The 26,707-nt window shown below is 46.9% G+C and overlaps 2 protein-coding genes across 4 annotated transcripts in view; both read left to right on the top strand.

Annotated features, from left to right (window-relative positions):
• Positions 1 to 25,400, top strand: part of CAPN5 (calpain 5) — a 60,190-nt gene extending 34,790 nt beyond the window's left edge. For all 3 annotated transcript variants that reach the window (XM_071557206.1, XM_071557196.1, XM_071557187.1), the window contains 11 exons: positions 2,763 to 2,894; positions 12,979 to 13,187; positions 13,615 to 13,807; positions 14,364 to 14,557; positions 15,482 to 15,559; positions 16,117 to 16,312; positions 17,583 to 17,705; positions 18,384 to 18,580; positions 18,932 to 19,053; positions 21,759 to 21,895; positions 22,224 to 25,400. In XM_071557206.1, the coding sequence (XP_071413307.1) occupies positions 2,763 to 2,894; positions 12,979 to 13,187; positions 13,615 to 13,807; positions 14,364 to 14,557; positions 15,482 to 15,559; positions 16,117 to 16,312; positions 17,583 to 17,705; positions 18,384 to 18,580; positions 18,932 to 19,053; positions 21,759 to 21,895; positions 22,224 to 22,406 (1,764 nt within the window). In that variant the 3' untranslated portion in view covers positions 22,407 to 25,400. The remainder of the gene's footprint in view (positions 1 to 2,762; positions 2,895 to 12,978; positions 13,188 to 13,614; positions 13,808 to 14,363; positions 14,558 to 15,481; positions 15,560 to 16,116; positions 16,313 to 17,582; positions 17,706 to 18,383; positions 18,581 to 18,931; positions 19,054 to 21,758; positions 21,896 to 22,223) is intronic.
• OMP (olfactory marker protein) lies at positions 7,768 to 8,247 on the top strand. The gene has a single exon (XM_071571758.1). It carries the CDS (start codon positions 7,768 to 7,770, stop codon positions 8,245 to 8,247), a length of 480 nt encoding a protein of 159 aa, XP_071427859.1.
• Positions 25,401 to 26,707: the final 1,307 nt, after the last annotated feature.

The following is a 26,707-nucleotide window of genomic DNA, read 5'->3' as shown; positions in this document are numbered from 1 at the left end:
TCACCATCCCTGGAAGTATTCAAAAAAAGTCTAGCTGTGGTGTTCAGAGACATGGTTAGTGGTAGACTTGGCAGTGCTGGGTTAATGGCTGGATTCCATGATCTTAGAGGTCTTTCCCAATGTTAATGTTTCTATGATTCTTCACTCTGGGGAAAAGAAGGTTCAGGGGGATTTTAAAAATGTCCATAAATATCAGATAGGAGGAAATGAAGAATCCAAACTTCTCAGTGGTGCCCAATAACAGTACAAGAGACAGAGAACACAAACTGTAAATCAGGAAATTCCATTTAAGCTTGAGAAAACACTTGTTTACTGTGAGGACAGTTTGAAAACTGGCACAGGCTGCCCAGAGAGATTGTGAAGTCTCCATTCCTAGAGATATTCAAAACCCAACCGAAAACACAGTCCTGAGCAACCTGCTGTAGCTGACCCTGCTTCAGATGGGGAGGGTGGACTGGATGACATCCAAAAGTTTCTTATAACCACCTTGATTGGGTGATTCTGTACGTAGGATCACTGGGAGTCTGCTGGGACCAAGCTCAGTCCTAGGTCTTGAGTGTGCTGTGTGGTCCTTCTGCAAGGAAGTGTGGCAGCCCCTCTCTGCCCTTCAGGACAGACCTTACTGCAGCCTTTCAGCACTTGAAGGGGGTTTATAAGAAAGATGGCAATAGACTTTTCAGCAGTAGTGACAGGACAAGGAGTAGTGGTTTTAAACTGAGGGAGGGTTGATTTAGACCAGATCTAAAGAAGGTTTTTACAGTGAGGGTAGTGAAACACTGGCACTGATTGGCCAGAGAGGTGGTCGATGCCCAATCCCAAAGAAACATTCAAGATTAGGTTGGATGTGGCTCTGAGCAATCTGATTCAGTTGAAGATGCCTTCTTTCATTGCAGGGGGTTATACTAGATGGCCTTTTAAAGGTCACTTCCAATACAAACTGTTCTGTGGTTCTGTGTTTCTCATGCTTTCATATTCTCTTCTGTCTGTGTAATATCAAGTGACTTCTTTATTGGAATCTGCAGATTCACCCAAGGGCACAAGAGTCATCTGTGGTCCTCAAATGGGGCAAACACTGTGCCTCTGCCCCCAGAGCAGGATCATGAAGAGCTGATCTTGCAGACATGCTCATTACCAACAGACAGGACAGACACATCCCTAGCTGTTGTGTGCTTCTCCAGTGGTATGAAACAGGAGCTACACCCCACTGCTCCTCTTCCACCCCTGTCTGCACTCAGCGATGCTGAGAAGCTCAGGTGGCTCCTGCCTTTGATGCTGTCAGCTTCAGCTTGCCTCCCCCTAGCGCTTATCCCAGCTTCCTGCAATACCAACATTAGGGGGTTAGACCTCTCCCTTGGGTTTGATCCTGCTCAGTTTGTCTGGTTGGAGCTCAGGTTGTTTTTGAGGTGTATGGTGCTGGCCAGGCTAGGTTGGAATAGCCAGACGTGCTTATGATTCCTTTTCCTCCCCCTGTTGGGGCCTTGGGCAATCTGGTGTAATGAAAGGTGTCTCTGCCCACAGCCAGGGGACTGGGACTAGATGATCTTTAAGAGTCCTTCCAACCCAAACCATTCTATGCTTCTATGGGCAGAGGCAATAAAAGTCCTCACATACAAAATCTGAGGGGGAATAAATTTTTCTGGGTGCAACCAGCCTGAAAAACTGGGAGATGTGAGGGAAGAAGGACAATCTGCTTTTTTCTTTTTTCTCTTCAAATGAAACATAGTAACAAAGGGGAAATGATTCTTTTGACTATTTGTCTGTCCCATCTGCTCTCAGCCTCCAGCTGGACATGACCTTCCAAACTGTATTGATCAGGAGAAAATACATTTTAAAAAAAGCAGTGTGTCACCTGAAGCTTGTTCAACACTCTGTTATTTAAGTGCTTTCTTGGCCAGGCTTTAAGTGGGAGTGGGAAGCAGGGAGGGCAGCCTGGCAGGAGGTTGGGCAGAGGAAAACTGATGTGCTTGGTACCTGAGTGCTTGGAGGCATGACCTCACCTCCTAGCTGCCTCACACCCAAGTTTTTCCATTCATTGTGCCTGTGCACATCCTGGTTTTGGTGGCAAAATGAGTGTTTCATCCTCCTGGCCCAGCTGCAAAGTTTTTGGCACTGAATTTTTTTCATCTGCTGTGCTGGGATCTGGAAGGACAGACCTGGGTAAGGACATACGTCTTTTTGCCGCCATGGCTGAGACCTCAGTCTGAGCTGAGCTTTCCTAGGGGAACTGTCTGATTTAGACAGTGCGATTCATCATTAAATGCCTGCCTCTGCCCTATTCCTGCAGGGTTTTATTTTTGGATGGATCCACAGGTCTCAGTATTGGAGACAGTGGTTTTGGGTCATGCTCTCATGCTCTCCAGAGCAAAATAAGAGAGGGAGAAACTTGTAAAGCAGTCAAGGAGTCCAGACATCTGAGAGAGGAGACTTAAAAGAGGGGATGTGGCATAGGTCTGAAATGGTGTGAAAATGTACCATTATCACCAGGGATATTTATAGCAAAGTTCTGCTGATGCTTGTACAGAGCAGGGAGAAGGTCTGGCATCACTTGGACAGTGATGCTGCCCATGTCGTGGTGAGAGCAGAAGGCAGGATAGTGTCCTTCTGCCACCGGCATGATTAGCACGGCCAGCTGAACACTGCAGGTCAGGTTCACACAGAGTGTGAGAAAGAGAGGGAGTGATTTCCTTTTGCCAAGAAGCCCTGCTCTTGATTTCCCTATCTGCTTACTTACCCACTGTGTCTGGTTTTCTTCTGTCGCACAGGAAATCTGCAATGATCCACGTCTCTTTGTGGATGGGATCAGCTCCCATGACTTACACCAGGGCCAGGTCGGGAACTGCTGGTTCGTGGCCGCCTGCTCCTCCCTGGCATCCCGAGAGTCTTTGTGGCAGAAGGTAAGTGGTTCCCCATGCCAGGGGATAGCCTGTTGGCTTTGCATTGTGTTTGTCCAGCTCAAAAACTGGTTGTCAGGGATGTCTCAGGTCCTGAAAAGCTGTTCATGTGTGAAAACTTCCCTTAAAGGACTGTCTTTCAGAGGGAATTAGTCATCATGACTGCAGTCACATCATGCTCCAGCCAAACCCTTGGCATATTTTTTAACCAAATGGATCAAATCCCATCCTGTCTTCCAGATCCCAGACCTGACCCTTACAATTCCAAAATAACCTGTAAGACAAGAACAGAACTGAGAATGCTCAGTTGCAGCATTTGACCCCATTTCCCTAGATCCCGTGGTGCCTACCTTGGCAATGAGACACCTCATGCTGGAGCATGATTGAGGAGGTTGATTTCAGGGTGTTAATAGCTCTTCTGAGTCTCAGCTTCCCCAAAGCATCCATCCCTGGACTGTCCCATGGCTGGACTGCACTATATAGCAGTGTTCTTTCAAGTGTGAGATCCAAAGGGTTGGAACACCACCAAGGAGCTGGACTAGAGTGAGGGTCTGCAGACCTAGAGAGAGGTGTAGGGGTGAAACAGGTGCTCAGTGCCTCAGCCTTTGGGTCTGTGCTCATCTTCACCATGTTCTCAGATACAGATGATGTCAGCTCCATGCAAGCCAGAGCAGGAGGACTTCAGACTCTGGTACAGGTGTGCATCATTGCAGGGCAAGAGACCAGCAAGACACAAGCACCTTTCCCTAGATTTTACTACAGAAGACAGCCAGTGTGTGCAGACAGAACCACCTGCTTCACCCACAGACTCTTACTGCCACAGATCTGAGAGAGCTCCCTCCACCCCACACCTTTGCATCTGCTCTGTGTGCTGTGGTACTTCCAATCTCTGCTTCCTGCGATGATCATGAATGCCAAGCTCAGGAATTTCTTGCAGCATCCCCATTTTCTGTTAGAATCAAGGTTTTTCTTTATACAGAAACAGGATAGCTGTTTTGGCTTCTGGATAAGGCTTCCTCCCATGATGCCTTTGGTGACTATTGTGGCTCTCATTACAGGAGTGGTGCTCGGGATTGTTTAGCTTGTTCCTCAGCATCAGTGTCTCCCAAGGGTGAGCAGGGAAGTTTTCTTCCCTCCTCATCATTCACTTCCAGCTCTGCCCTGGGAAATGCCAACCAAACAGACACTGGGTCCCTTTAGACACCTCATTATTTCAGTTTGCCAATGGCATTGCTTTTCTTCCCTTGGCAATTTGACTGTGGATGTTTGTGACTTCTAATTTTCCATGCCCCTAACTCTCAGAGGCTCTCTTTCACCTACCTCCTCTTTTCTTTCAGAAAGGTTTGGTTTATGGAATCATAGAATGATGGGTTGGAAGAGACCCTAAGACTCATTTAGTTCCAATCCCCCTTCTGTAAGCAGGGACACCTTCCACTAGATCAGGTTGCTCAAAGCCCTGTCCAGCCTGGACTTGAGTACTTCCCAAGGAGGAGGCCTCCGTAACTTCTCTGGGCAGCCTGTGCCAGTGTCTCCCTCACAGTAAAGAATTTCTTACTTGCTGAACATCTTTTAGACAAAAATTATAAGGCCCTAGGTCCTCAGTATGGTTGCATGTGCAATTTGGGATACTGTTGCTGGACACCAAAATGTCTTTATTCATGGTCTGGGAAGAGATGAAAATTGCTGATGCAGGCTTTAGTATCTCTGAATATTAGTTCAGGGATCTTGGCCCAGGTCTCCCACTACTACTAGGAAATGTATTCCTGATTTACACCAGGATGTAATGTAGGCTCTGAGTGTTCCTTGCTCCACTTCACACAGTGAAAGTGTCTCAAGTGTGGGGAGGGGGGATACAATCAAGGAAATAGGATAGACCAACACATCCCTGTGTATTCCAGGAGATTATTTTATTCACATGCTTTCTTCCATCTTGCTCTCTCCACATCCCTACTTCCCATTATGCCTGTGTGGTGTGAGTCAGAGTGGAAATGGGGTACTACAATTTAATTTACAGCTGTTTTCTGAATTCCTGTGTCCTAGCTGATCCTACATGGCTTTACATGAGAGCTGGCTTCATGACACCTTTTCTATGAACCTTCAGAGGTGTCCAGCATTTATGTAAAGAAATTAAGACCTTGAAATGAAGGAATTTAATTAATTTTCAGCAGCACTTTGTCCGGAAGGGCTGTCTGGAACTTTACCTATGCTCCCACAGGTTGCGTTGGTATTGCTCAACTGACAAAGGACAAGGGCCAGGCTTTGAAGCCAAGTGGTTCAGACACCCCTACATTTCCATCACCCAGCCTGGACACCAGGCTTCCCCCTCAGTGGCTTCCAGAGTGCAGGGCGGTCTTGGTTGGACCACCACAAGCAGATGGCTCTGAGGACACTGACCTCCCAAAGTCCATTTCATGTACATCTTCTACAACCTGTGGTTAGTTACTGCTCTCCAGTGATACCCTGAAAGCTGATCTTGTACCTCAGCAGTGCAGAGAAGGAACATCACATAGCGCCCAAGAGCTGGGCCCACACTGCAGTCTGTTCGTGACCAGGTACAAGGTCATTGCTTCTTCTACTGCTACCACATGTGGGGGTAAAAGACACAAGTACCTCCAAGCAAGAACCATATGACATTGTCGCATGTAACTCAGCTCCGAAAGGTCTCCAAGGGCTACCTGAAGGCATTTTTAACTTTTAAAACCCAAGGATCAACAGCTGTTACCACGGATGTTTTAAAGACAGTAAACAAGTGAGGCAAGGGTTCAGAGAACAGCCAGAAGGGTCATTTGTCCTTTCAAATGGGGCTGTGTAGCTCTTAGCCTTCTGAACTCTATCCTCAGGGTCTTCAGGAGTAACAGCAGAATGGTGACTGAAGAACAATTCCCAGGAAATGACCCACCTTGGGCCCCTGTATCTGTGGGTTGTCTGGCCAAGGCCAGTTTCTGATGGTCTTTTTTGGGACTTTCTCTTGAAGTCAAAGTGATTGCTCCCAGAAATGAGAATGAGTGGTAATGAGTCAAGTGTGACAATGCAAATACAAGCACAGCCTTTTGTAAAAATATAGAAAAAAATGTTTCCTGGAGTTCACTGAGCCCTTTCTGAGCTCTCAAGTTGCCCTGCAAAATAATGCATGTGGCAGAAGCCAACCTGAACCACAGATAGGACAGAGAGAACCCAAACAACCTGACTCTACAACATGTCTAAAGCTTTCTGCTTAAACTCTGCACTCTACAAGTCAAACCAGGCACCGTACTCCAAAGATACTTCATCATGCTTGCAGGAGTCCTGTCTTTTCTATGGTACACCCAAAACCATGTCTGTAGTTTAGTCATTGATGGGGACACTTGGCAGAGGGGAATTTGGCTCGGCATTACATCTCTCTTCAGGATGCACAGCCTCATGAAGCCACCCAGCACCCTGCAAAAAGGGAAATGCATTCACCACTATCCCCCTGTATCCCACCCACTGTCTGGACAACCCACCAGCACAGTACTTGGTGGTCTGGATTTCCCAGAATCACAGATTGGTATTCTGTGGGAGGTCCAAACCCCCTGCCAAAGCAGGTTCACCCAGAGCAGGTTGCACAGTATCATGTCCAGGCATGCTCAGCAGTTGCTGAGGGATGAGTGGTTCCAGGTTGAGCACATTGCTCTTTTGGGTTCAGAGCATCAGAGCTTGGAAACAGGTTGTTTGAGTTCCTTGTATCTTGGAGCCACTTTTCCACCTAGCCCACAGGGACAAGCATTAAGACATACTATGCCTGAATTCCCCTTTCCTGGGCACACAAAGAGGAAATGCAGATGTGAGCACCTTCTCCAACTTTATGCCAGTCCATTCAAGGGCAGGCAGAACAACACTGGGAGGCTGCTGCCCACTTGCTGCTGCAGGAGCAGTGTGGAGCCTGACTCCTGCCAGCTGTGCCATCCAGAAAAGGACACAAGAGTCATATTACTTTGGTACTCATTGACTCATAGTCAGTTTGTCCCTTGGGACCCTTGTGCCCTTTTCTGGATGGCATAGCCTGGCAAGGGCCACCAAAACAGTCTGGAGGGAAGTTGATTTGTGCATCCAGGAGGAGGGAAAGTGAAGGGCGGAACTTATTGCTGTGTGTAGCTACTTAACCATAAACTCACAGAAAGGTTTGGGTTGGAAGGGACCTTAAAGATCATCTAGCTCCAACCCCCCTGCCATGGGCAGGGACACCTTCCACTAGACCAGGTTGCTCAGAGCCCCATCCATCCTAGATAGGAGACTGTGGACAAGATGGAACTGGATTCTGGCTGGGGTTGCACAGTCAGGAGACAAAAGACAACAGCACAAGCTGCAGATTATCTTCAGAATGAGCACAGTCAGACTCTAGAGCAGGGGCACAGAGAGGCTGTGGGAACTCTCTCCATGGAGATACTCAAAGATGGACTGGACAGAGCTCCAGGCAATGTGATTCAACCCTGAAGTATGTCCTGTTTTGAGCAGCAGGTTGGACCAGACCCCTCCAGAGTCTCATTCCATCCTGAGTTACACCATGAACCTACACCCAGAGACAGCTACTGCCACTCAGACCTGTCAAGGTGGCATCCCTGTCTGCATGCCTTCGTTTTGGGATAATGAGCTGTGGTTGTCAGGGAGGTTGCCAAGGAGGGTGACATCAGACATCCCTTCCCTACAGATTAGTGTGCACAGCAGCACCATCAGTTAGAATCTGCAAACAAGTTGGAAGGGCACCCAAAGCAAGCACCGGAGGGTATTTAACATCACTGGCCTGGGTTGCCTAGCACTGTTGGGACGCTGGAGAGGGGGCACCATCTCTGGGGGCTTGTCATATTTTTCCCCCTGTGTGTCCTGTTTGAGACCCAGACATAGCAGAGTAGCCAAGGTGATGGCATCTGAGGCAAGGATGCTTGAGCTGCCCTTCATCTGCGATGAACAGCTCACCCAGTGCATGCGGCTGCGATTCCAGAGCCTGCAACAAAAAAACATGAGGCCCCAGGATGGCGAGAAGCTGCTGCGTCCCAATGAATGCATCTACCGAGTGGATTTCATCCAGCAGCACAAACTGCACTTCCTCCGCTGGGACATCCAGCTGGAGAGACCCGGGAAGGTCACGGTGACCGGCACCTCCCAGCACTGGACTCCTGATCTCACCCACCTTATGAACCGGCAGCTGCTGGAGCCGGTAGGCATCTTCTGGAAGAATCCAGGGGCCAAGAAGGTGGAGTGCAATGAGGCAGATGCCCAGGAATTTGGGGAGCGAATAGCAGAATTAGCCCAGATCCGGAAGGTGATGTATTTCCTCCTCGCTTTCACCGATGGTCTCGAACCTGCTCAGCTGAAGGGCTCCATTGTTTTTAAAGCCTGATACCCTCTCGCTCATCCTTGCTCCCGCTCTGCTTCTGTCTTAATATTTCTTTCTCTCAGTTCAGTTCTTGGTTCAGTTTTCCTGTGCATCATTGTTGTTTTGTTTGTTTTTTTTTAATGAGGAATGGCATTGTGATAAAGGAGAGAACAGTTCAGTGATTCTGAAACTTTTCAGCCTTGGGAAATGTTCCCTAAACATGATGTCCTGTGTCTGAATGATGAGGAGGAGAGGGCCATGAGCTTGCTGCTGCATTGCCTTGAGTATAAGACTGTATGCTTGTGAATTCATCAGGGATTCACCAGGTCTAACTGGTGCAGGGTCTTGCTGGCTTGGAAATATGAGGCTACCCTAAGCCCTCAGACTGTGGCAACTGCATACCAATAACCTGGTGGAAAAATGAATAATTTCAGTACTAGAAGCAGGAGAAACCTGTGGAGAGAGCCTTGCCTTCCAGTTTCCGTCCTAGCCGTCAATAAAAGAAGGCTTGTTTGTAATGGAGTTCTACTCCTAATAAAGATGCAGAGTGCTTGCAGGCTGCAGACACCTGCTGCAGACTGTGGCTGCTTGGTGTCCCTGAAGACCAGTCCCATGGAGAATCCACGTTGCTGTGAAGCTGAAGTACGTTTATACACACTGTATTCTGCCAATTGCAGACCTATGGGACAAACTGGGAGGTTGCACCAACCTTTTGACCATTGCCACCATTTCTTGCTGGGGGTCACTGTGCGGAGGGGTACTCCAGCACACCTTGTGCTGCCTGGAGTTTGTTTGCCCTGGAGTGAGTGTGTGAGTGTATGTCTCTGTGTGTGTGCGCGCGCGCGCGCGCGCGCGTGTGTGTCTGTCTGTCTGTCTGTCTGTCCATCTGTCTGTCTGTCTGTCTGTCTGTGCAGAGCCAGCAGCTCAGAGCAGGCTGTAGGTCTGAGCCAGCAGTGAGTCCCCTGCAGCAAAGCCAGTTTGCACAGTTCTGTCCTTAAAGCACCCATGAATATATTTGCTCTGAAGTGTCTGCAGAGCACTTAGCAAACCACAGAGCAGGACCTGCTGCTGTTGTCCCTGAAAAACAGTGTCTCCTAACCCTCTACAACACAGGGAATGGTGTGTGAGTGGCCATGGAAACAGAGGATAGTGATATCTTTTTAAGTATTGGGGCAGGAGGATGTTTTGTGCCTGGCTTGTCCCATGACTGTGAATAAACTACTAACTTTGGACGTTTCCTTTTCCTCCATCTAAAAGTGGAGGGCACTTCAATGAATCTTCTTGAGACACACAGATAGAAAAGCCTCTTGAAAGAGTTAAGTATTGTTACAATTGATCCTTGACTCAAATTGCACTCATATGTGGGTGAGTGCTCCTCAAGGTGTGGCCTGAGATTTTCCCAAGGTAAGTGAGGAGAGAGCAGTGATGGGAAAGCCAGGACAAGGGGACTTTGTACCTGTGACCTGCTGACTTGTGCACGCCAGCCCCAAAAGGGTCCAGCCTCTTCTTCAAAGCCTTAAGAGATGCAGACTCCATGCCATCCGCAGCCCAAGAGGGTATAAAATGACTTGCACAAGCTGTGCCAGGCTGAGAGGAGAAGGAAAGCAGGAAGATCATCTACTGGCTGGAGAGATGTTGGGAGCTTTGAGTCTTGCCCACAACAGAATCATACAGCCATGCCAGGGACATTGCCAGAGAAGTTGATGTCTTTGTTTAGATTCCAAGAAATGCTGGACTCAATGAGTAGAGAGATAAGTGGATGCATCCCTGCTTGGCCACTGCATGGACCCACTGTTGGCCAACCCCACTTCTAGAGTCCTGGCAGACTTTCCTGTAGGAGACCTCTTCTTGTGCATCCCAGAGCAGAGCTCCTGACTGTAAACTGCTTTAGACCAAATAACAGGTGCCACTGGCAACATCCAAAGCATTTTTTTTAATTTTAGCTCTCACAGTATGCCATTGCTACATTGCTGGGGTAGGGTTCCTGCTGCAGATGCCTCACTGGGTATTGATGTACCACATTAAATAAAAGCCTAGCCAATGAGTTTCCCCTTAAGGACTGATGCTGTGTCTTCTTCATGCCTTCTTTTGAAGCTGCCCTAATCCTTCATGCAATAAAGCAGCACTCACCAAATTTCAACTCACTGTTGGTATTTTTGAGCCTCTTTTTATCTCCTGTAAAATGTAAAATGAGCATTTACCTTCCCTCTTTGTGTGAAAGGCTTCATGGAATGTTGGAACAGTTTCACATGGTTTGGGGAGGGGTTTGAAGCTGGGCAGAGAACAGGTGGATCCTCCTTTCCTTCAGAGCTGGAGAAGTGAAGGGAGCAGTGTGATCTCTCTCTACTGCAGGGAAGACGAGCCTCTTTTTATCAGTCATTGAAACTCTCCCTATACAGTACAAACATTCCATGAAGGCTTTCAGAAATGCTGCCCTGTCCTGTCTCCCAGGTGAATTTCATACCAGTTTGTGCCATGGCTCAGCAGATTGGTACAGCTGTGTGCCTGTCTCCTCATCCTAAGCTGGCAAGTTGCAGCAGAAGGCTTGGAGAATTTGACATCTACCAATTCATTGTTCTAATCAAGATGTTTTTCCAGGGTCACAGGTTCCTTTTCTCTTAATTAGCCACTCTTAAGAAAAATGAGAAAAGCCCTAAATCAGCTTAAGGAAATGAATCTAGTGTTTCTGGGTTCCCAATTTACCTACCTCTGAGCCCTTTCACTGTAAATTTGTCCCACTAAAAGGTGTTGAAACTCCGGATTTTGGGAGCCTTTAAGCAAAAAGCAGCACAATTGAGTGAATGAGCATGGAGCATCTCTGGAGATCAGACTCCTCTTGTTTCCTCTTTGATCAGTGTAGAAACATGACCAGTCCTTGTCCCTGGGTCCTGCTCTGGATGAAAGCTGACAGCTTTTGCTACCTTCAGTGGTGGAGAGTGTTCCCAGCACTGCCCCAAGGTGAAGGGGTGGAGGAGGGTGGTGGGGACTGGGATCTCGTACCACCACTGACAGTGATGGCAAGTCTCAGAACCAGACAGCTGGAAGCTATTGCTACCCACTCTGGCTGGCAAACTGCCTCTAATCAATGCCATAATCATTTCTAAGCCCACATTAATAGCAAGTTGATTAGCGTGATGGTCCTCTATGGCTATTCATTAGGATGAGCTCCAGTCAGGAGGGAATTGATGGGCACTGATGGAGGACTGTCTGACCTTTCCTGGCGCTCTCCACAAAGGACTCTGGGACATGGCTGCTAGCACTCCTGGAAAACACCAAACCCTCCAAAAGTGGCTTTTATTCATGTCTTCGTCAGTTCTGCTTCTATTGATCCAGAAAACTCACAGTGCCAGTGAACTTGCAGGACTGATGGCATCATTAATATTTCAGTGTAGGAGCAATAAGAGATCTGGTCTGGACCATTGCTGGTAGCTAAGACGTCAGGGTGCTCTTCAGAGAGCAGCACAATTACTGTTTTGTGACACCAGACCAAAAAAAGGCAGAAGCCTCTGGCAGCTGGACAAAGGCCAAAGCACAGTACAGGTGGTCTTACAATGTCCCTGGACTTCTTGAAGAGCCACTTTCCATGCAATGTAGCTGTGTCCTCTCCTATCCCATCCCAAAACTTGCAGCTGTCTCCACAGGACAGTGATTTTTCAGTGTATTAGAACATAATACATGCTCCCTTGGGGACCTTGGGGGTTTTCCTTGCCAAGTTCATGATGCTTAGGGAGCAGGTAAGTAAAGGAGCAAAGGTGTGGACAGTCAGTCACATTACTGCAGCTGAATCAGTCAGTACTTGTCAACTATCAACTGCAGTACCTATACATGACCTCCCAGCCTGCCCTGCCCTCAACAAAAGTTAAGTGCTGTGAGGTAGTTCCTTACTGTGTGCCTCTGTGTCCTGGTTCAAAACAAAATGCAGATCCTCCTACATGTAGTATCTGTGCCTGGCTATGTTCATTTCTGTCCCAGCCGTTGGGTGAATTTTCCATCCAAAGCAAAGCTGGTGGTGCCTGCAGCCATGAAGGACTACGGACACTGAGAGTTGCCCTTCACTTGTGCCTGTCCCACTGGCTGTGTCACCAGACCTGTGCCCCCTCATCTGTTCTTGGGTTTCTTTCAACCCAGACTTTCTTTTCCTTCTTTCAGCAAGTCACCTCCCCATGCTTGCTTGGATGAACATGGTAGCTCTTGACTTGGAAGAATGGAGACCTTAAGGGGATGGGGATCTTGCTTTTCCCAGTTTTATTTAACAGAGTAGATGTATTCAGAGTGCCTGCTCCCTGTTCATTGGCACCAGGTAGATGAGTACAACACTTGCTCTTGGGTCAGTCAAGTCACACCAGAATCAAGTAGGAGAAGGAGAAGGTGTGCTCTTGTAGTGGTGCCCTACTGACACTAAAATGAACAAAAATGTGGTAAAAGAAATAATCATTTGTGATCAGACTTCTGCTCTAATAGCCTGTCTACATAAGTAGATTGGCAGAAGATGCCCAGGACAGGGTTATAAGAAAGAGGACAAGGATCTCTAACTCCATCTTCCAGGGGACAGCGAAGTCTAAGCTACTCCAGGACATGTGAATCTAGCCTGCATGGGAGGAACCAGGTCCAAGTTCTGGCCTCAGCAGACTGCAAGCAAGTCCATTCCCGTCATATTCTTCCTTCTCTATAATATGGTCTGCATTAGTTCCAGAATGAGAATCATTCCCAGAAAAAAAGTGAATAAATTAGATGCATGTGCCTCTTTTCTCGCAGGTCATCCCAGACTGGAAGGAGCAGGAGTGGAACCCCGAGAAACCTGACAGCTACATGGGGATCTTCCACTTCCAGTTCTGGCGTTTTGGTCAGTGGCTGGACGTGGTGATCGATGACCGTCTACCCACACTCCATAATCAGCTCATCTATTGCCACTCCAACTCCAAGAATGAGTTCTGGTGTGCCTTGGTGGAGAAAGCTTATGCCAAGTAGGTACCGAGGCAGCTGCAGGACAAACTGGAATGTGAGCACTCTGTTTTCCTTTCTGTTCATTCATCAGTTGGTTTGCAGCAGTGGATACAACAGCTTTCCTAGGGAGGAGTAGTACATATCTCAAACAGAAAAAACTAAGAAAAAAACCCTTCTCTGGCCTTAATTTATCCTCAAAGCAAAATATCCTTTAACATTTCTTTAAGCAACACCTATCCTAGAGATTTCAAGTTTCTTTTACTTTGGCCCTGTGACAACAAGAGTGCTGCAAGGAATGCAGGTCTTATTTTTTCACCCTGCTGGCTGTCCTCATCCACTTAAAGTTTTATTACAAATATCTGTTCCCCAGGCTACCCCAAGAATTGTCCCAGACCCCTTAAAATATCAAGCCAATGTTGTTGAGTCATCTCTGTCACCCTGTTTCAGGTTGTCAGGCTGTTATGAAGCCCTGGATGGAGGCAACACAGCCGATGCCCTAGTAGATTTTACTGGTGGGGTCTCTGAACCTATCGACCTGACTGAAGGGGACTACATCACTGATGAAGCCAAGCGAAACCTCCTCTTTGAGCGTGTGTTGAAGGTGCACAACCGGGGAGGCCTCATCAGTTGTTCCATTAAAGTAAGCAATCATACCAGCATGGTCACAGTCTCATGGGAATAGGCATTTTAGGATGCAGCTGTCTTATATGATAGTAAGCTTCTAAATTAGATGAGATAAATTGTGGCCAAGGGTTCTGACTTCTTGTGGCTGGCAAAAGGAATGAATGCTGGGTGCCAGCCTCTTTATTCCTCACTCCTATGTTCAAGAGCCCAGTTTCATCCCCCCACCTTTAAATGTTTCAAGGGGTTTCACTCCAGAAGAAAGTATTTTGATGTCTACATGTATAAAGCTCTACAAATGCTGGGGACCAGACCTCTGAGTATAACCAGTAGAATGAGCTTTATTGTTTGTCTGTATGGGTGCTCAGAATCCTTGTGGAACAGATGAGGAACAGAAGGGATCTAGCACATAAAGTGGCATCTGAGACATCTGCCAGCTGGCTCTTTCCCTGACGATTGGTCTTCTTTTTGGCTTAAAGAATTCTACGGGGAAATCCGAGCTCCTGTTTTTTCCCAGTTCCTGCAAAGGCAGTCCCATGCCCCTGGTCTGAGCACTGTCTGTGTCCCCTGCCCAGGCCACGTCAGCAGCTGACATGGAGGCTCGCTTGGCCTGTGGCCTGGTGAAGGGCCACGCATATGCGGTGACAGATGTTCGGAAGGTCCGCCTGGGCCATGGCCTTCTGTCCTTCTTCAAGTCAGAGAAGCTGGACATGATCCGCATGCGCAACCCGTGGGGCGAGCGGGAGTGGAACGGCCCTTGGAGTGACACGTGAGTTGGGATGGACAACTTGTTTAGGTGGGAGAAGCTGGGCTGGATGGAGCAAGTCTGGAGACATGAGACAATCTGACTACATCCATACTCATAGGTTAACATTGTGTGGGCAGCTGTGGGATGCTGCTTCAACCCACATCCTAAACCTACTGTTTTATTTGGGGTAGTTTCATTCCTTGCCCTAGGGTCCTGAAGGTCAACAGGAGGGTGTCTGAGCTTGGCAGGCCTTCCCATTAAGGCTCTGGTGGATGTTTTGATGAAGTTGCCAGCATGTTTAGATTAGATATTAGGAAGAAATTCTGTACTGAGAGAGTGGTGAGGCACTGGCATAGTTTGCCCAGAGAAGCTGTAGATGTCCTAGCCCTGGAAGCATTTAAGGTGAAGTTGGATGGGGCTTTGACCAACCTGGTCTAGTGGGTGGTGTCCCACTGCTCATAGCAGAGGAGTTGGAACGAGATGATATTTATGGTCCTTTCCAACCAAAACCATTCTGTGATGCTATGATTGTATATTCACACTAATGAAGCTTGTTTATAGCTCACTTTTTGAGATGAGATGAGATGAGATGAGATGAGATGAGATGAGATGAGATGAGATGAGATGAGATGAGATGAGATAGATGAGATGAACCAAGGGTTGGTGTAACCAGAGCCTTTGGCCAGAGTCAATTTTATTATCTTCACTATTAGGGCTGTGATTGTACTTGCCAAATAAAATCTTGCCAGGCTGGATTCAACTCCACTGGCCAGGTAGGAAGTTGAAGTTCCAAGCCATGCTGGATTTCCCCTGTGTTTGGAAGATTATCTAACCAGAGCAGCCTGGGGACTCATTGCATGGCTGGAGCTTTATACAGTCCTCGTGCCTTTTGACCTCTTGTGTGTCCCCTTGCCTCTGAGTAATGATCCTGTTCTATTCCCACAGCTCTGAGGAGTGGCAGAAAGTGAGTAAAAGTGAAAGAGAGAAGATGGGAATGACAGTGGAAGATGATGGAGAGTTCTGGTGAGTCCCTTCTGAGGTTGTCACCACGGGCCATGCCCCCAGCATCCTCTCACCCCATGGAGTGTCATTTCCATGTATACAGCTATCCAGAGAAAAAAGCCTTACAAGCCCTAGGATCTTTAGTGAAGTCCCCTCTCTGAGCCCATGAGGGGTTAGCTTTGGATGGCCATGACCCTAGGGTTGCAAACTGCTCTGCATCATGCCAGGGCCAACCTATTTCACCAGGATACTGAGAACCTGTTATAAATGGGCTGAACTTAACAGCCTCACTGGATACATTTCAGTACAACATATACTCTTGCATGGAGAGAGGGCCACTATGCTGCTTCTCTCACCCTGAAACACATAGCTCTGTTGTTTAAACTGAAGAAGTACTTACTGCATGCATAGAGAAAGGTATCTCCATCTCTTTTGGAGATATTTGATGAGTAACTTTTGTTATTCATCAGCCTTCAGAAACAACCCAAACTCTCTAACAGGTGATCAAGGAAACGTCTGCAGTGTACTTTTCCAGGGAATGAAGCAGCATAACCCATCTCTGCCCTTTCCTGACATAGGATGACCTTCGAAGATTTCTGCAAATACTTCACAGACATCATCAAGTGCCGTCTGATCAACACGTCTTACCTGAGCATTCACAAGACCTGGGAAGAGGCAGTGCTACATGGGGCATGGACCAGAAGCAATGACCCCTTGAAAAACCGCTCTGGAGGCTGTATCAACCACAAGGACACCTTTTTGCAGAACCCCCAAGTGAGTAATGGAGCAGAGAGTCTTCTGAAGCCTTTGCATGTGCTTCCAAATGATTAAATTTCCTACAGGACCTAGAAGACCAAAATGGCTACCAGACCTTTAATAGATAAATTGTACTTATAACCATTCTCTGGCTGAGCCTGCTGGCACAGCATGACCAGCATCCAGGCCAATTCTATTAACCTTTTCCCTCTTACCAGGCAGGCTGCATCCAAGTGCCTGGTGTAGACCATCTTGGCACAAACAAAAAGCAAACTGTACCACAGGGTGGTAGCAGTGTTGGCTGGTTCCAGTCAAACAGGGTCAGGAATCCTTTTCAACAATTTGGATGTCTGAATGATCAAATTCCAGTTATTTTGCCCAACCTTTGGCACTGTTAAATTTACCAGGACAGGTGTAGTCTGTAGGGCCATTTCCTTCTAGCATGAAGTTTATCTCCTGTAACAAACTTTTCACGAGGAAAGGAGGCTGAGGGGGACCTTACTGCTCTTTAAAGCTACCTGAAAGAAGGTTGTAGCCAGGTGGGAGTTGGTCTCTTCTCCCGGGCAACAAGTGATAGGACAAGAGGAAACAGCTTTAAGTTGTGACAGAAGATGTTTAGATTGGATATTAGGGAAAATTTCTTCACTGGAAGGGTGAAGACATTGGAAGAGGCTGCCCAGAGCAGTGGTGAAGTCACCGTTTCTGAGAGTATTCAAAAGGTATGTGGATGTGGCGCTTGGGAACATTGTTTAGCGGTAGATGTGGCGGTCCTGGGTTACGGGTAGAACCAATGATCTTAGAGGTCTTTTCAAACCTAAATGATTCTGTGATTGTGATTATCTTGTCCTGCTTTGAATGAGAATTCTCAGTATCATAAGCCATGTCCTTGTGAGTCCTTCATCTAATAAGCAGATGAAGGAGTGCCTGGTCCATTGCAGGAATTGTCATCAAGAACATGGGAGAGTTGTTTCCAGCTTCCAGTTCTGTATTAGCCTTCATTTTAGGTTTCTGTGAACATCAGTTCCTCTTTCCATGGGTGAAAATCTTGGTATGAGACTGCATCTAGATTCTTTGGATGCTGCCAAGCAATTCAAAGACTGCATTTCAGTCTTTCACTAAGATGAGCCAAAAAGATGATGCCAGTTCTCAAGAGCGGGGAATGTGCATTCTCCATCTGGGTACTGTCCCTGCAAGGAGGAAGGTGACGTGAAACTGAGGTTAAATCTACTGTGATTCCACCACCACCCATGCCCAGTGATCTTGTCTTAATGACTCCCTTTGCTTCTAGTATGTGTTCGATGTGAAGAAGGCAGAAGATGAAGTGCTGATCTCCATCCAGCAGAAGCCAAAAAGGACCAGTCGCAAAGAGGGCAAAGGAGAGAACTTGGCCATAGGCTTTGATATCCATAAGGTAGGCTGGAGTTTTCTGCATGTTGACCTGAATGTCACCACCGATTTGTTAGTAGTGAAGTGGTACATCAGTCCTGCATGATCATGTTGTTCATTTAAGCATTATCTGGGTGCTTCTGGGGTGCCTTCTGAACAGCCTGCCCCACTCTAGAGATGAAGAGGGATTTCAAAGGTGTACGGTGACAGCATGGACAGCAGGTGGCTCAGAGAAGTTAGGGATGTTCCATCCCTAGAAATATTCAAGGTCAGGGTGCAAGGGGCTTTGAGTAACCTGTTCTAGTGGAAGGTGTCCCTGGCCATGGCAGGGGGGTTGGAACAAGATGAGCTTGAACATCCCTTCTATCCCAAACCATTCTATGATTCTGTGTAGTTCTCCTTGCTAAAAGCAATGATTAGTCTGTTCTCTCCAAATGTTGAAATCTCTTAGATTAATCCTTATGTGTTGCATGCTGGACCCCCAGTGTTACAAGAGTCAAGTTCCTAAGTCAACAGAGTTGGGAAAACCACATCCACAGTTGTTTCCCATCCAGCGCCATTGGGACCATTTTGCTGGTTCTCTTAGCTCCAGGTCTCCCAGCACTGTTGACTCAGTCCTTGCAGTCTGGTCCCCCATGGCGGATACCAGGACACTGTCAGACAGTGGCAATCTGGTGACCATCCCGCTGTGGTCTCTGCCCAGGTGGAGTTGAATAGGAACTACCGGATGCACACCCTGCAGCAGAAGGTGGCCAGCTCCATCTACATCAACTCCCGCAGCGTCTTCCTGAGAACAGACCTGAAGGAAGGCCGCTATGTCATCATCCCAACAACATTTGACCCTGGTCATGAAGGCGAGTTCCTTCTCAGGATTTTCACAGATGTACCTTCAGATTGCCGGTAAGGAGCACGAGCAGTGATAGGGAGGAACTGGATATTTGGAGACAACCCTGTGCTTTTGCCTAATTGTTTTGCTTAGTGGTCATGGCCTTATGGGGAGCTGGTGTTTGGCTTCCTTTCAAGGGAAGTCAAGAGACAGGGCGTATTTACAGGTCTTACCACAAAACATGCAGAGAAGCTCCCAGTCTGCTTCTAAGCATGACATGGGAGAGCATCCCAAACCCAAGTTGAGGAGATGGGAGTGGGGAGCAGAGCCTGACAGTGGAGAGTACATAGTCGTTCCCTTGTACTAGAGCAAACTCTCTGGGTTAAGGCTGGCACCTCTCAAAGGCTACATGTTTTTTCTTGCAGAGAGCTGACACTGGATGAGCCACCACACACCTGCTGGAGTGGGATGTGTGGTTACCCGCAAGTAGTATCCCAGATCCATGTCATTGCTGCGGCTGGGCTCAAGAATCAGGACTCCCAAGGAGGTACTGGTTTCTCCCTACCTGTTGTCTACCCTGGAAGACTTGGGAGGTGGTTTCTTCAGTGGAAAAAGTGGGATGTGGTTTTATGAAGTGTCACGTTGCTGGGATTTATGTCCTGAGATTTTTTTTTCAGTGAACATGCCTGATTGAGACACCACAGGAAGAGAAAGTCCATGGAGAATCAAACTCACTTCTTGCTGTGGACATGATCTCGGAGGTGTTACATTTAGGCTGTTGTCTGAGATCCTCCCAAAATTTCCCCAAAGCTCTTAGCAGTAGTCCTATAACAACCCAGGCTTTCCTCCTGAGTATAAGCAGCTGTAAAAGTCTGGAATTCTATTTGAGGGCTTTTTAGTAGGAAGGACAGATAAACAATTGAACAGGCTGATGTGTAGTGTTCATGACTGGAGTCTGGATAAATGTCTATCAGTAGAGGGCTGTGTATCACTAGAACCCTGAAAGTAACAAGCAGAATCTTTTCTAAGCAAGGACTAGCTGAGTGTGCTTATTTATCACATGCCACAAAGGAAGTCCTTCTACCCTGTCTGGTATTTGGGGAGGAAATTTTACCCTAGGCAGGTTGTTTTTTCTTGGATGATTTGCAATAGCTCAGTGTATCTGGAGCAATGCAGGGAAATCTGTAGCCAAAGGTCTCTGAATGTTCACAGAAACATGTAGACCTATCTTTCCACATTTTTTTTCCACAAGTGGCCCGTAGGAATTGCTTTCTTCCAGCTGTTTTCCAGCTGTTCGGCTCCCACCACAAACGGCATATCTTGTACATCCCAGCCCAGGACTTTCACACTACATTGGAAATAGTGATTTACATATAGGAATTTGGCTCTGGCTGATGGAATATGAGGATTTAACAAGGCATCCCAAAAGACAAGATTGGTTTGGAAAAACAGCTCTAAAATCCACAGCTGTGTCTCATCAGTGAAGTCAGGTCCTTAGAAACACAAAGCAAGGAGCTGGTCTGACAGTCAAAGATGTGGTTCCTAAATCTCTGGCCCTTAGGGGCTGGTTTGTTCCTCTTCATTTCCACTTTTCCATGGGACAAGAAAACTCATCCAAACTGGTGTGTGTTTCCTTCACAGCCACTGAAGCTCATGGTAAGAAAATGCACTCTGGCAATTAAATTTCCATAGCAATAGCTCATTATCTACTGAAATTCCCAAAACAAACACTTGTTTCATAAAAGGAGAATATTCACTAATGAAGGACTCACCTTCTGGAAACTCAGGTATCATCCAGCTGTGGGCTGGAAGTCTGTGAACTTGGTAACTTTTTTCTCCATCTGGTATTTCCTTGCGTGAGCCTCTTTCTCTTCATTGTCTTCTCCTGCCTGCCTTCAGGAGAGCAAATCCTGAAAGGAGAGTTGCGCAGGATAATATCTTACATGGAAGATTTCTCACAATGGTCAGGAGGATTTGGAGTGATGAAGGAGTGTTTATGTAGACTATAGGGCCAAAGAACAGGTGGCCATTTAATGGAATCATAGAATTGTTTAGGTTGGAAAAGCCCTCCAAGGTCATAAAGTCCAACCATTAGCCCAGCGCTGGCAAGCCCACCACTAAACTATGTCCCCAGGTGCCACATCTACGAGTCTTTTAGACACCTCCAGGGATGGTGACTCCACTGCTGCCCTGGGCAGCTTCTTCCAGTGCTTGACAAACCTTTTGATGAACTAGTTTTTCCTAATATCCAATCTAAACCTCCCCTGGCACAACTTGAGGGCATTTCTTCTTTTCCTGTCACTTGTTTCCTGGGAAAAGAGACTATCCCTGACCTGGCTACAACCTCCTTTCAGGTAGTTGTAGGGAGCAATAAAGTCTCTCCTGAGCCTCCTTTTCTCCAGGCTGAACAACCCCAGCTCCCTCAACTGCTCCTTATCAGACTTGTGCTCCAGACCTTTCACCAGCTTCTTAGCAGTCCATCATGACCTGCTACCCAGGGACAATATCACCTAACAGAATTAAGCCTAAACCCAACAGCTGAGCTTTGTGGACATCATCTGGACTGTGACAAAGTCTTTGGCAGATACTCATCTCCTCTGGTGGGATATGGAGGCAAAGTCCTGTATGATACCTCTGGAAAAGGGCTCTAAGGAATTACAGAAGGCAAAGTCTGTAAAAGCGGGATCTGCAGCTGTATAGAATAATGGATGTAGCTTAAAACTATGTCATAAAACCATGTAGCTGAACCTGAGCAGTCTCAGGAGAAAGGAATTTCTTGGGAGACAGGAGATCTCCTTGTTCTCAAACAGAACTGATAAAAGAATATAAAGCTAACAAACTAGACAAAACTGTCCTTATGGTTGTACAAAGGGCATAGACACTGTTCCAAAAGACATGACGGTGTGCCAAAAGTGGGAGTTCAAGAAAAGAACAACATAAAAAGGATGAAGAATTACCACCCAAAGGGACCACCAACTCAAAACAGGAGGCATGTCAAGGGGAGAAACAATTCTGGGAAAGAGGTGGAACAGGATTATGTAATGCTTGAATTGTTAATTGAGTAACTAAATAAAGGCATGAGGTTTTTGTAACTCATGCATGCACGCCTTTTGGAGAATCTAATCTCTCATGTATCTGACGTCATAAATAGAAGAATGCTGCCTGCTAAAACTCATAAATTGAGTCTTAGGGATTTCTTTTAAAAGTCAATTTTAGGCTTCACAACAAAAAAATTCCCTTTTCCCTCCCCAGGAGCTGATCCTTATGTGATCATAAAGTGTGAAGGACAAAAAGTTCGCTCTCCAGTGAAGAAGAACACAGTATCACCAGAATTTGATGTGAAAGGCCTCTTCTACCGTAAGAAGCCAGGACAACCCATCATTGTTCAGGTACATGGGAGGCAAGCAGTGAGCCAAGGGATGGAGACCCTCTCTCATTTGGACCACCTCAGCCCTCTCCTCACACTGTTCACAGCAGATCTGTTCCCCAAGGTTGAGCATGACTAATTATTGAAGCTCAACCTCTTATCACTGCAATGACATCTGCTAAAGGCATGTCCTCCACCCCTCTCACTTACAGAGTGACACCCTCACACCTGATCACTTCCCCAGCTCCAGCTCAGAGCAAACCCTCAGTAACCCCTTCTTCCCTCCAGTGCATGAAGGTTGGCTGCATTTGTTAAGGAGCTGCCCTCATCCTCTTTTTTTATTTCCACAGATCTGGAACCACAACTTAATAAGTGATGAGTTCTTGGGCCAAGTGGCACTCACAGGGCAACCCAGTGACCGGCAGTCAGTGCACACGCTGCACCTCCAGGACAGGGGGAACAGGAGGTCAAACGATCTCCCTGGAACCATTGCTGTGATGCTGCTCAGCAGTGATGTCCTCACTAATGTTTGAGTACTCAAGGATGACTCTTCTGGTGCCACATATGTGAATATAAACATGCACACCTACATACATATATATAGAGAGAGACACACACACAGACCCTACCTACCATCCACAAAGTGTATATGAACCATGCATGCATTCCACTCAAAGGAGCCAGTCTTGTGTTTTCAGTGTTAAAAAATGGTGCCTTTTTTCGGGGGAACCACAATGATCCTTCTGCTGGCATCTTCTGCAGCCTCCCTCTCTGCCATGTGCCCCGTGGGATCGCTGTAAGCACGCTGTGTGTCCTGACAGCCAGAGCACAATGCCCTGGTGCTGTTTGTTTACACAGGCTGGCACACACACGTGCCACCATGCACACGTGTGGCCACTGCGGTCCCACCAGCTGCTTCAATGCATCTTCAGTGTGTCTACTTGGGTTAAAAGTAGTGTGCATGGAGTTGTCTCCCTTGAAATTGCCATTTAATCACTTATCTGTGGAGGTGCCACAGCGAAGAAGAAGCGGAAAAACAGTGGAAGAACAGGCCTTTTGGTTGTTTTTTGGGTATGGGTTTGTATACAGCAACTGGAAGGAAACTGCACCAAGGCAGCCCAAATCCCAGATTCACAGGGGCAACAAGACCAAAGGCTCTGTCATTTAGGGACAAGCTGTCTCCACCCATTGTTCAACCCCATGCAACTCTGAAGTACACAGACATGTCAGCTGTGGTGGGACATCTGTTCTCTGGGATAAAGTTTCTGAATCAGTCTGGACTTGGCTCCTGCGTGTGCCTCTTGAACTGCCATGGTGCCTGCTGTCTCCATGTCTTCATGTTGTCCCCATCCGAAGAGCTCACCTCAGGAGCTGGGGTGGGTTGTCTGCTGGAGCCATTCAGTACTTAGGTAAGAGGATATGGGTTCCTCTGAAGGCCAAAACATCAGGTCCAAGGGATGGGGAGCTTTGCTCCATGGACTCCATCTCTACTGCTGCATACAGTGCATCATTTCTCAGTGCCTCGCTTTCCCAAGTTCTTTTAAAAAATAGTGGGATTTTAGCTAGTGCTAGAGGAGCACTGCTCCCAGTGCAGACTGAAAATGCTAGGAATATGTAATTCATAGCAGTGTCCATCTCTCACCTTTAATTTCCGGTCTCCTGGCTTGGAGGATGAGTTGCACAGTGCTAGAGGCAGTCTCATGAGCACAACCCAAATGCATCCTTGGGGGCATGTCTGGGGCCACGGTCTGCTCCTGATTTCCATGAAAACTGGGTTAATCTTCTTTATTCCACTAGGTGGCAGAATCCGGCTTCTTATAAACCATCCCAGATAAGCCAAACAACAACCCATTGTCTGGCCGGTTCAGCAGCTGATCAGGGCGGGTTTCAAACCATTTTTTCCTCCTGTTGTTTGGGGTTTTTTATTCACGTGCCTTTAAAATGGTGCAAGTTAAGGGATTTTTCCGTCAGATTTTCTAACAAGCCAATCTTTTTCAGTCACCTGCATGCAAGTGGAAATTAATACAGATCATAAAATCTTCTAATCTTGGCAAATTTTGGCCTGAGCAAAGTCCTTTTCCTGCAAGAACCAGTGAACAGGAAAGCCTTCTTTTGCCATAGCAAGTAGGGTTTCTGCTTGTTCTAGTAAAAACCCATGTTTGTGCTGCAAGTCTATATTTTTCTTTTAAAAGTCCCTAAAGATCTCCTAAGTCTATAACATAATAAAGTGTACTCCAAATTCACATCACCTGCCAGCTCAGTTCTAGGTGCATCCAGAAGCAGACAGTACAACTGCATCAATTTTGCAGGCTGTTTTTCTCCTTTCCTCATTTTCAGAGTTTACCTCCTGTGGTTATGAATTGGATTTTTGATAAAATCTTTCCAAATTTGCACTGAGAACCCTTCAACTCCAAGTGCCATTACATGGACCAAGATTAGTCCAGCATCTTGCAGAATTGGCTTAAATGCTCCTAGTTAGGTAAAGTGACATTTTGATCCCATGGGGAAAGCAAATCCTTGAATTTGGGCAGACTGATTCAAAGATATTTTTGTTTTATTCTGGTTTTGTTTATGGGACTCATCACTGAACATAAATGGAAGCAGCATTGTGGGGCTAGACGGGTCTTAGGAGAAGCTCTCACAGGCTTATGTTCAGAGTGATACATGAGAGGGACTGTGATGCCCAAAGATACCTCACCTGGCAGGGAAATGAGCTGTTTGGCATCACAGGAACATGACAGGAGCTTTGCACCATCAGCAGCAGATGGAGGTATCCAACCTGCCTGCATTAGCCGTGTTTTCTCAGGAAATCAGGCTATGGATAGCTTCAGCAAAGGAGAGACATTTGGCCAGCAGTGCCCTGCCATGTGCCAAATCACACCATGATCCCCAAGGAGTGGTGCTGAAGCTTACCAAGGAGTGCCCTGGTACCCATGGGCAGCCTCCTTCCTTCCTACAGAGAATCAAGCCATAAAGAGAGGAAAGGCAGCTTTTGAACTGCTTCTTAAAGAAAAATCTGCACACTATATCAGGACCAAAATGTCTTAATACTGGTAATATTTATCCTTTTTCTCAAAAGCTTTAGAAAAGTCAGAGCAGAAACCTTCCCCTTTGTTACTCTTTTTTTTTTTCTTGTTTATAGAGCAGATATTGAAATGCCATTCCTACTGTTGATGCCTTTTCTCTTTGAATGAAGTAGACAGAAATATTCAGGATTTTTTTGTCTGAGAGGAGTGCAGGTCTGATAAGCACTTTCCAGTCCCTCCCAGGTGGTGTAGGACATGTCTCTGATTTATTTTACATTTCTTCTGTTAATCATTTCAATGGTTGCAAGCAGCCTGCCATTACTCTCTGTGAAATCTATTTCTTTTTGACGTCTGTATGTTAGAACAGGCTGTGACTTGTCTTCATCAACAAAGGCACTGAAATGTCACGCTGCACAAGATCAAAGAGTGGTCCAAACAGAAAGCCAATATTGTACAGCTGTAAACCTCCTATAAATAAATAAATAAATTGTGTATATTTTATTCAGACTCCCTGTCTTTAAACTGCTGTCTTCTTCCAGAATGCTTTTGATGGGCACAAGGTGGCTCTGCAGAGCCTTTTGTATTGGCTTGGTTCACTTAACTCCATTCAAATTATTTTTTCGGTGAACTTTGAGACTGAGCAAGGTGATCTGCATGAGTTTTTCACACGAGGTTACACTCACGTTCACTGAGAAAATCCACAGAGGGGATGGGTAACCTTTGACTATAAACCTTGCCGTTTTATGCCCCAGAGTCACCATAGTGCAAGGAGCTTGGGTTTTGAGCCTTACCTCACTTGCAAAAATATCTGCAGATCACTAAAAGAATAAGAGGAAAGGGTTTATGGGCAAAGCAGGAGGAGGGAGTGTGTTATGGATGGCTTTCCCTCAGAGAACAAGCCTGCATATTGCACATGGGGAACATTTGAAAAGTATGTCCCTGCCCACAGAAGTCTGGTCTTGCTGTTCTAACACACAGATCCAAAGTGTTGGCACTGAGATCTTGCTTCCATCTCAGCTTCCAGCCCTCACCTGCACCAGCTGCCTGTGCTTAACATCCTTAGCATGGAGGAGCTGTGTGCTTCTGCAGCCCACTCTCAGGAGACTGGAACAGACATATGGAAAAAGCCATTTTATTGTGGGATAGGGACACTTTCCCAGATCCTCCAGCTCCTGGGATCATCCTCACTGACAAAGTGTGTCACCAAATGCTGCACAAAGAAAGGAGCATCTCACTCCTCTGCCTCCACCACTGAAACAGCTTGCAAGCATCTTTCCTCAGGGAAAAGCCTCACAAACATCTCAACCCCTTAAACATCCTAATACTCTGGAGAGTGTTCTAAGCAGTAGACCTGGCTGGGCACCTATGGGAACAGTGATACTTGTTGCTGAACAGATCAGGTGGCTTTAATGAGTCCTGCTTTCTGCACATTCTGTAAAAAGGTGTATGGAAGACTGGAAAAGCCACAGATCATCCTGTAGGCATGGAGGTCATACCTCCCCACAGGCATCCACATCTCAGTTCAGTTGGTACTGTGGCAGTGGGCTTAAAAGTGGAGGTTGCTTTGGAGCCCTGCCCATCCCTGTGCTGGTAGTAACACACCAGCATGGCAAGCAGGAATGTTTGAATTAGTGTGGGACACCAGCACGTCAGTGTGGAGATGTGGGGAGGTAGTGCATATTTGGAGACCAGCAGCAAGCATTAAAGTAGTTTACAGCTCCAGGCAGGATCCAGCCCAGGCACACCAAGGGTCCTGCAGCATCTCCATACCTCTCCAGCATTGCCATTTGCCAGGGATTTCTGCACAC

This window comes from Pithys albifrons, chromosome 1 (assembly GCF_047495875.1).
Source record: "Pithys albifrons albifrons isolate INPA30051 chromosome 1, PitAlb_v1, whole genome shotgun sequence".
NCBI classification, from domain to species: domain Eukaryota; kingdom Metazoa; phylum Chordata; class Aves; order Passeriformes; family Thamnophilidae; genus Pithys; species Pithys albifrons.
The sequence above is the reverse complement of the archived record's forward strand: the minus strand, read 5'-3'. Positions and strand labels throughout refer to the sequence as shown.

Bases quoted from the DNA above. Each gene is read 5' to 3' on its own strand.
- OMP (XM_071571758.1), top strand. From the start codon at position 7,768: ATGGCATCTGAGGCAAGGATGCTTGAGCTGCCCTTCATCTGCGATGAA.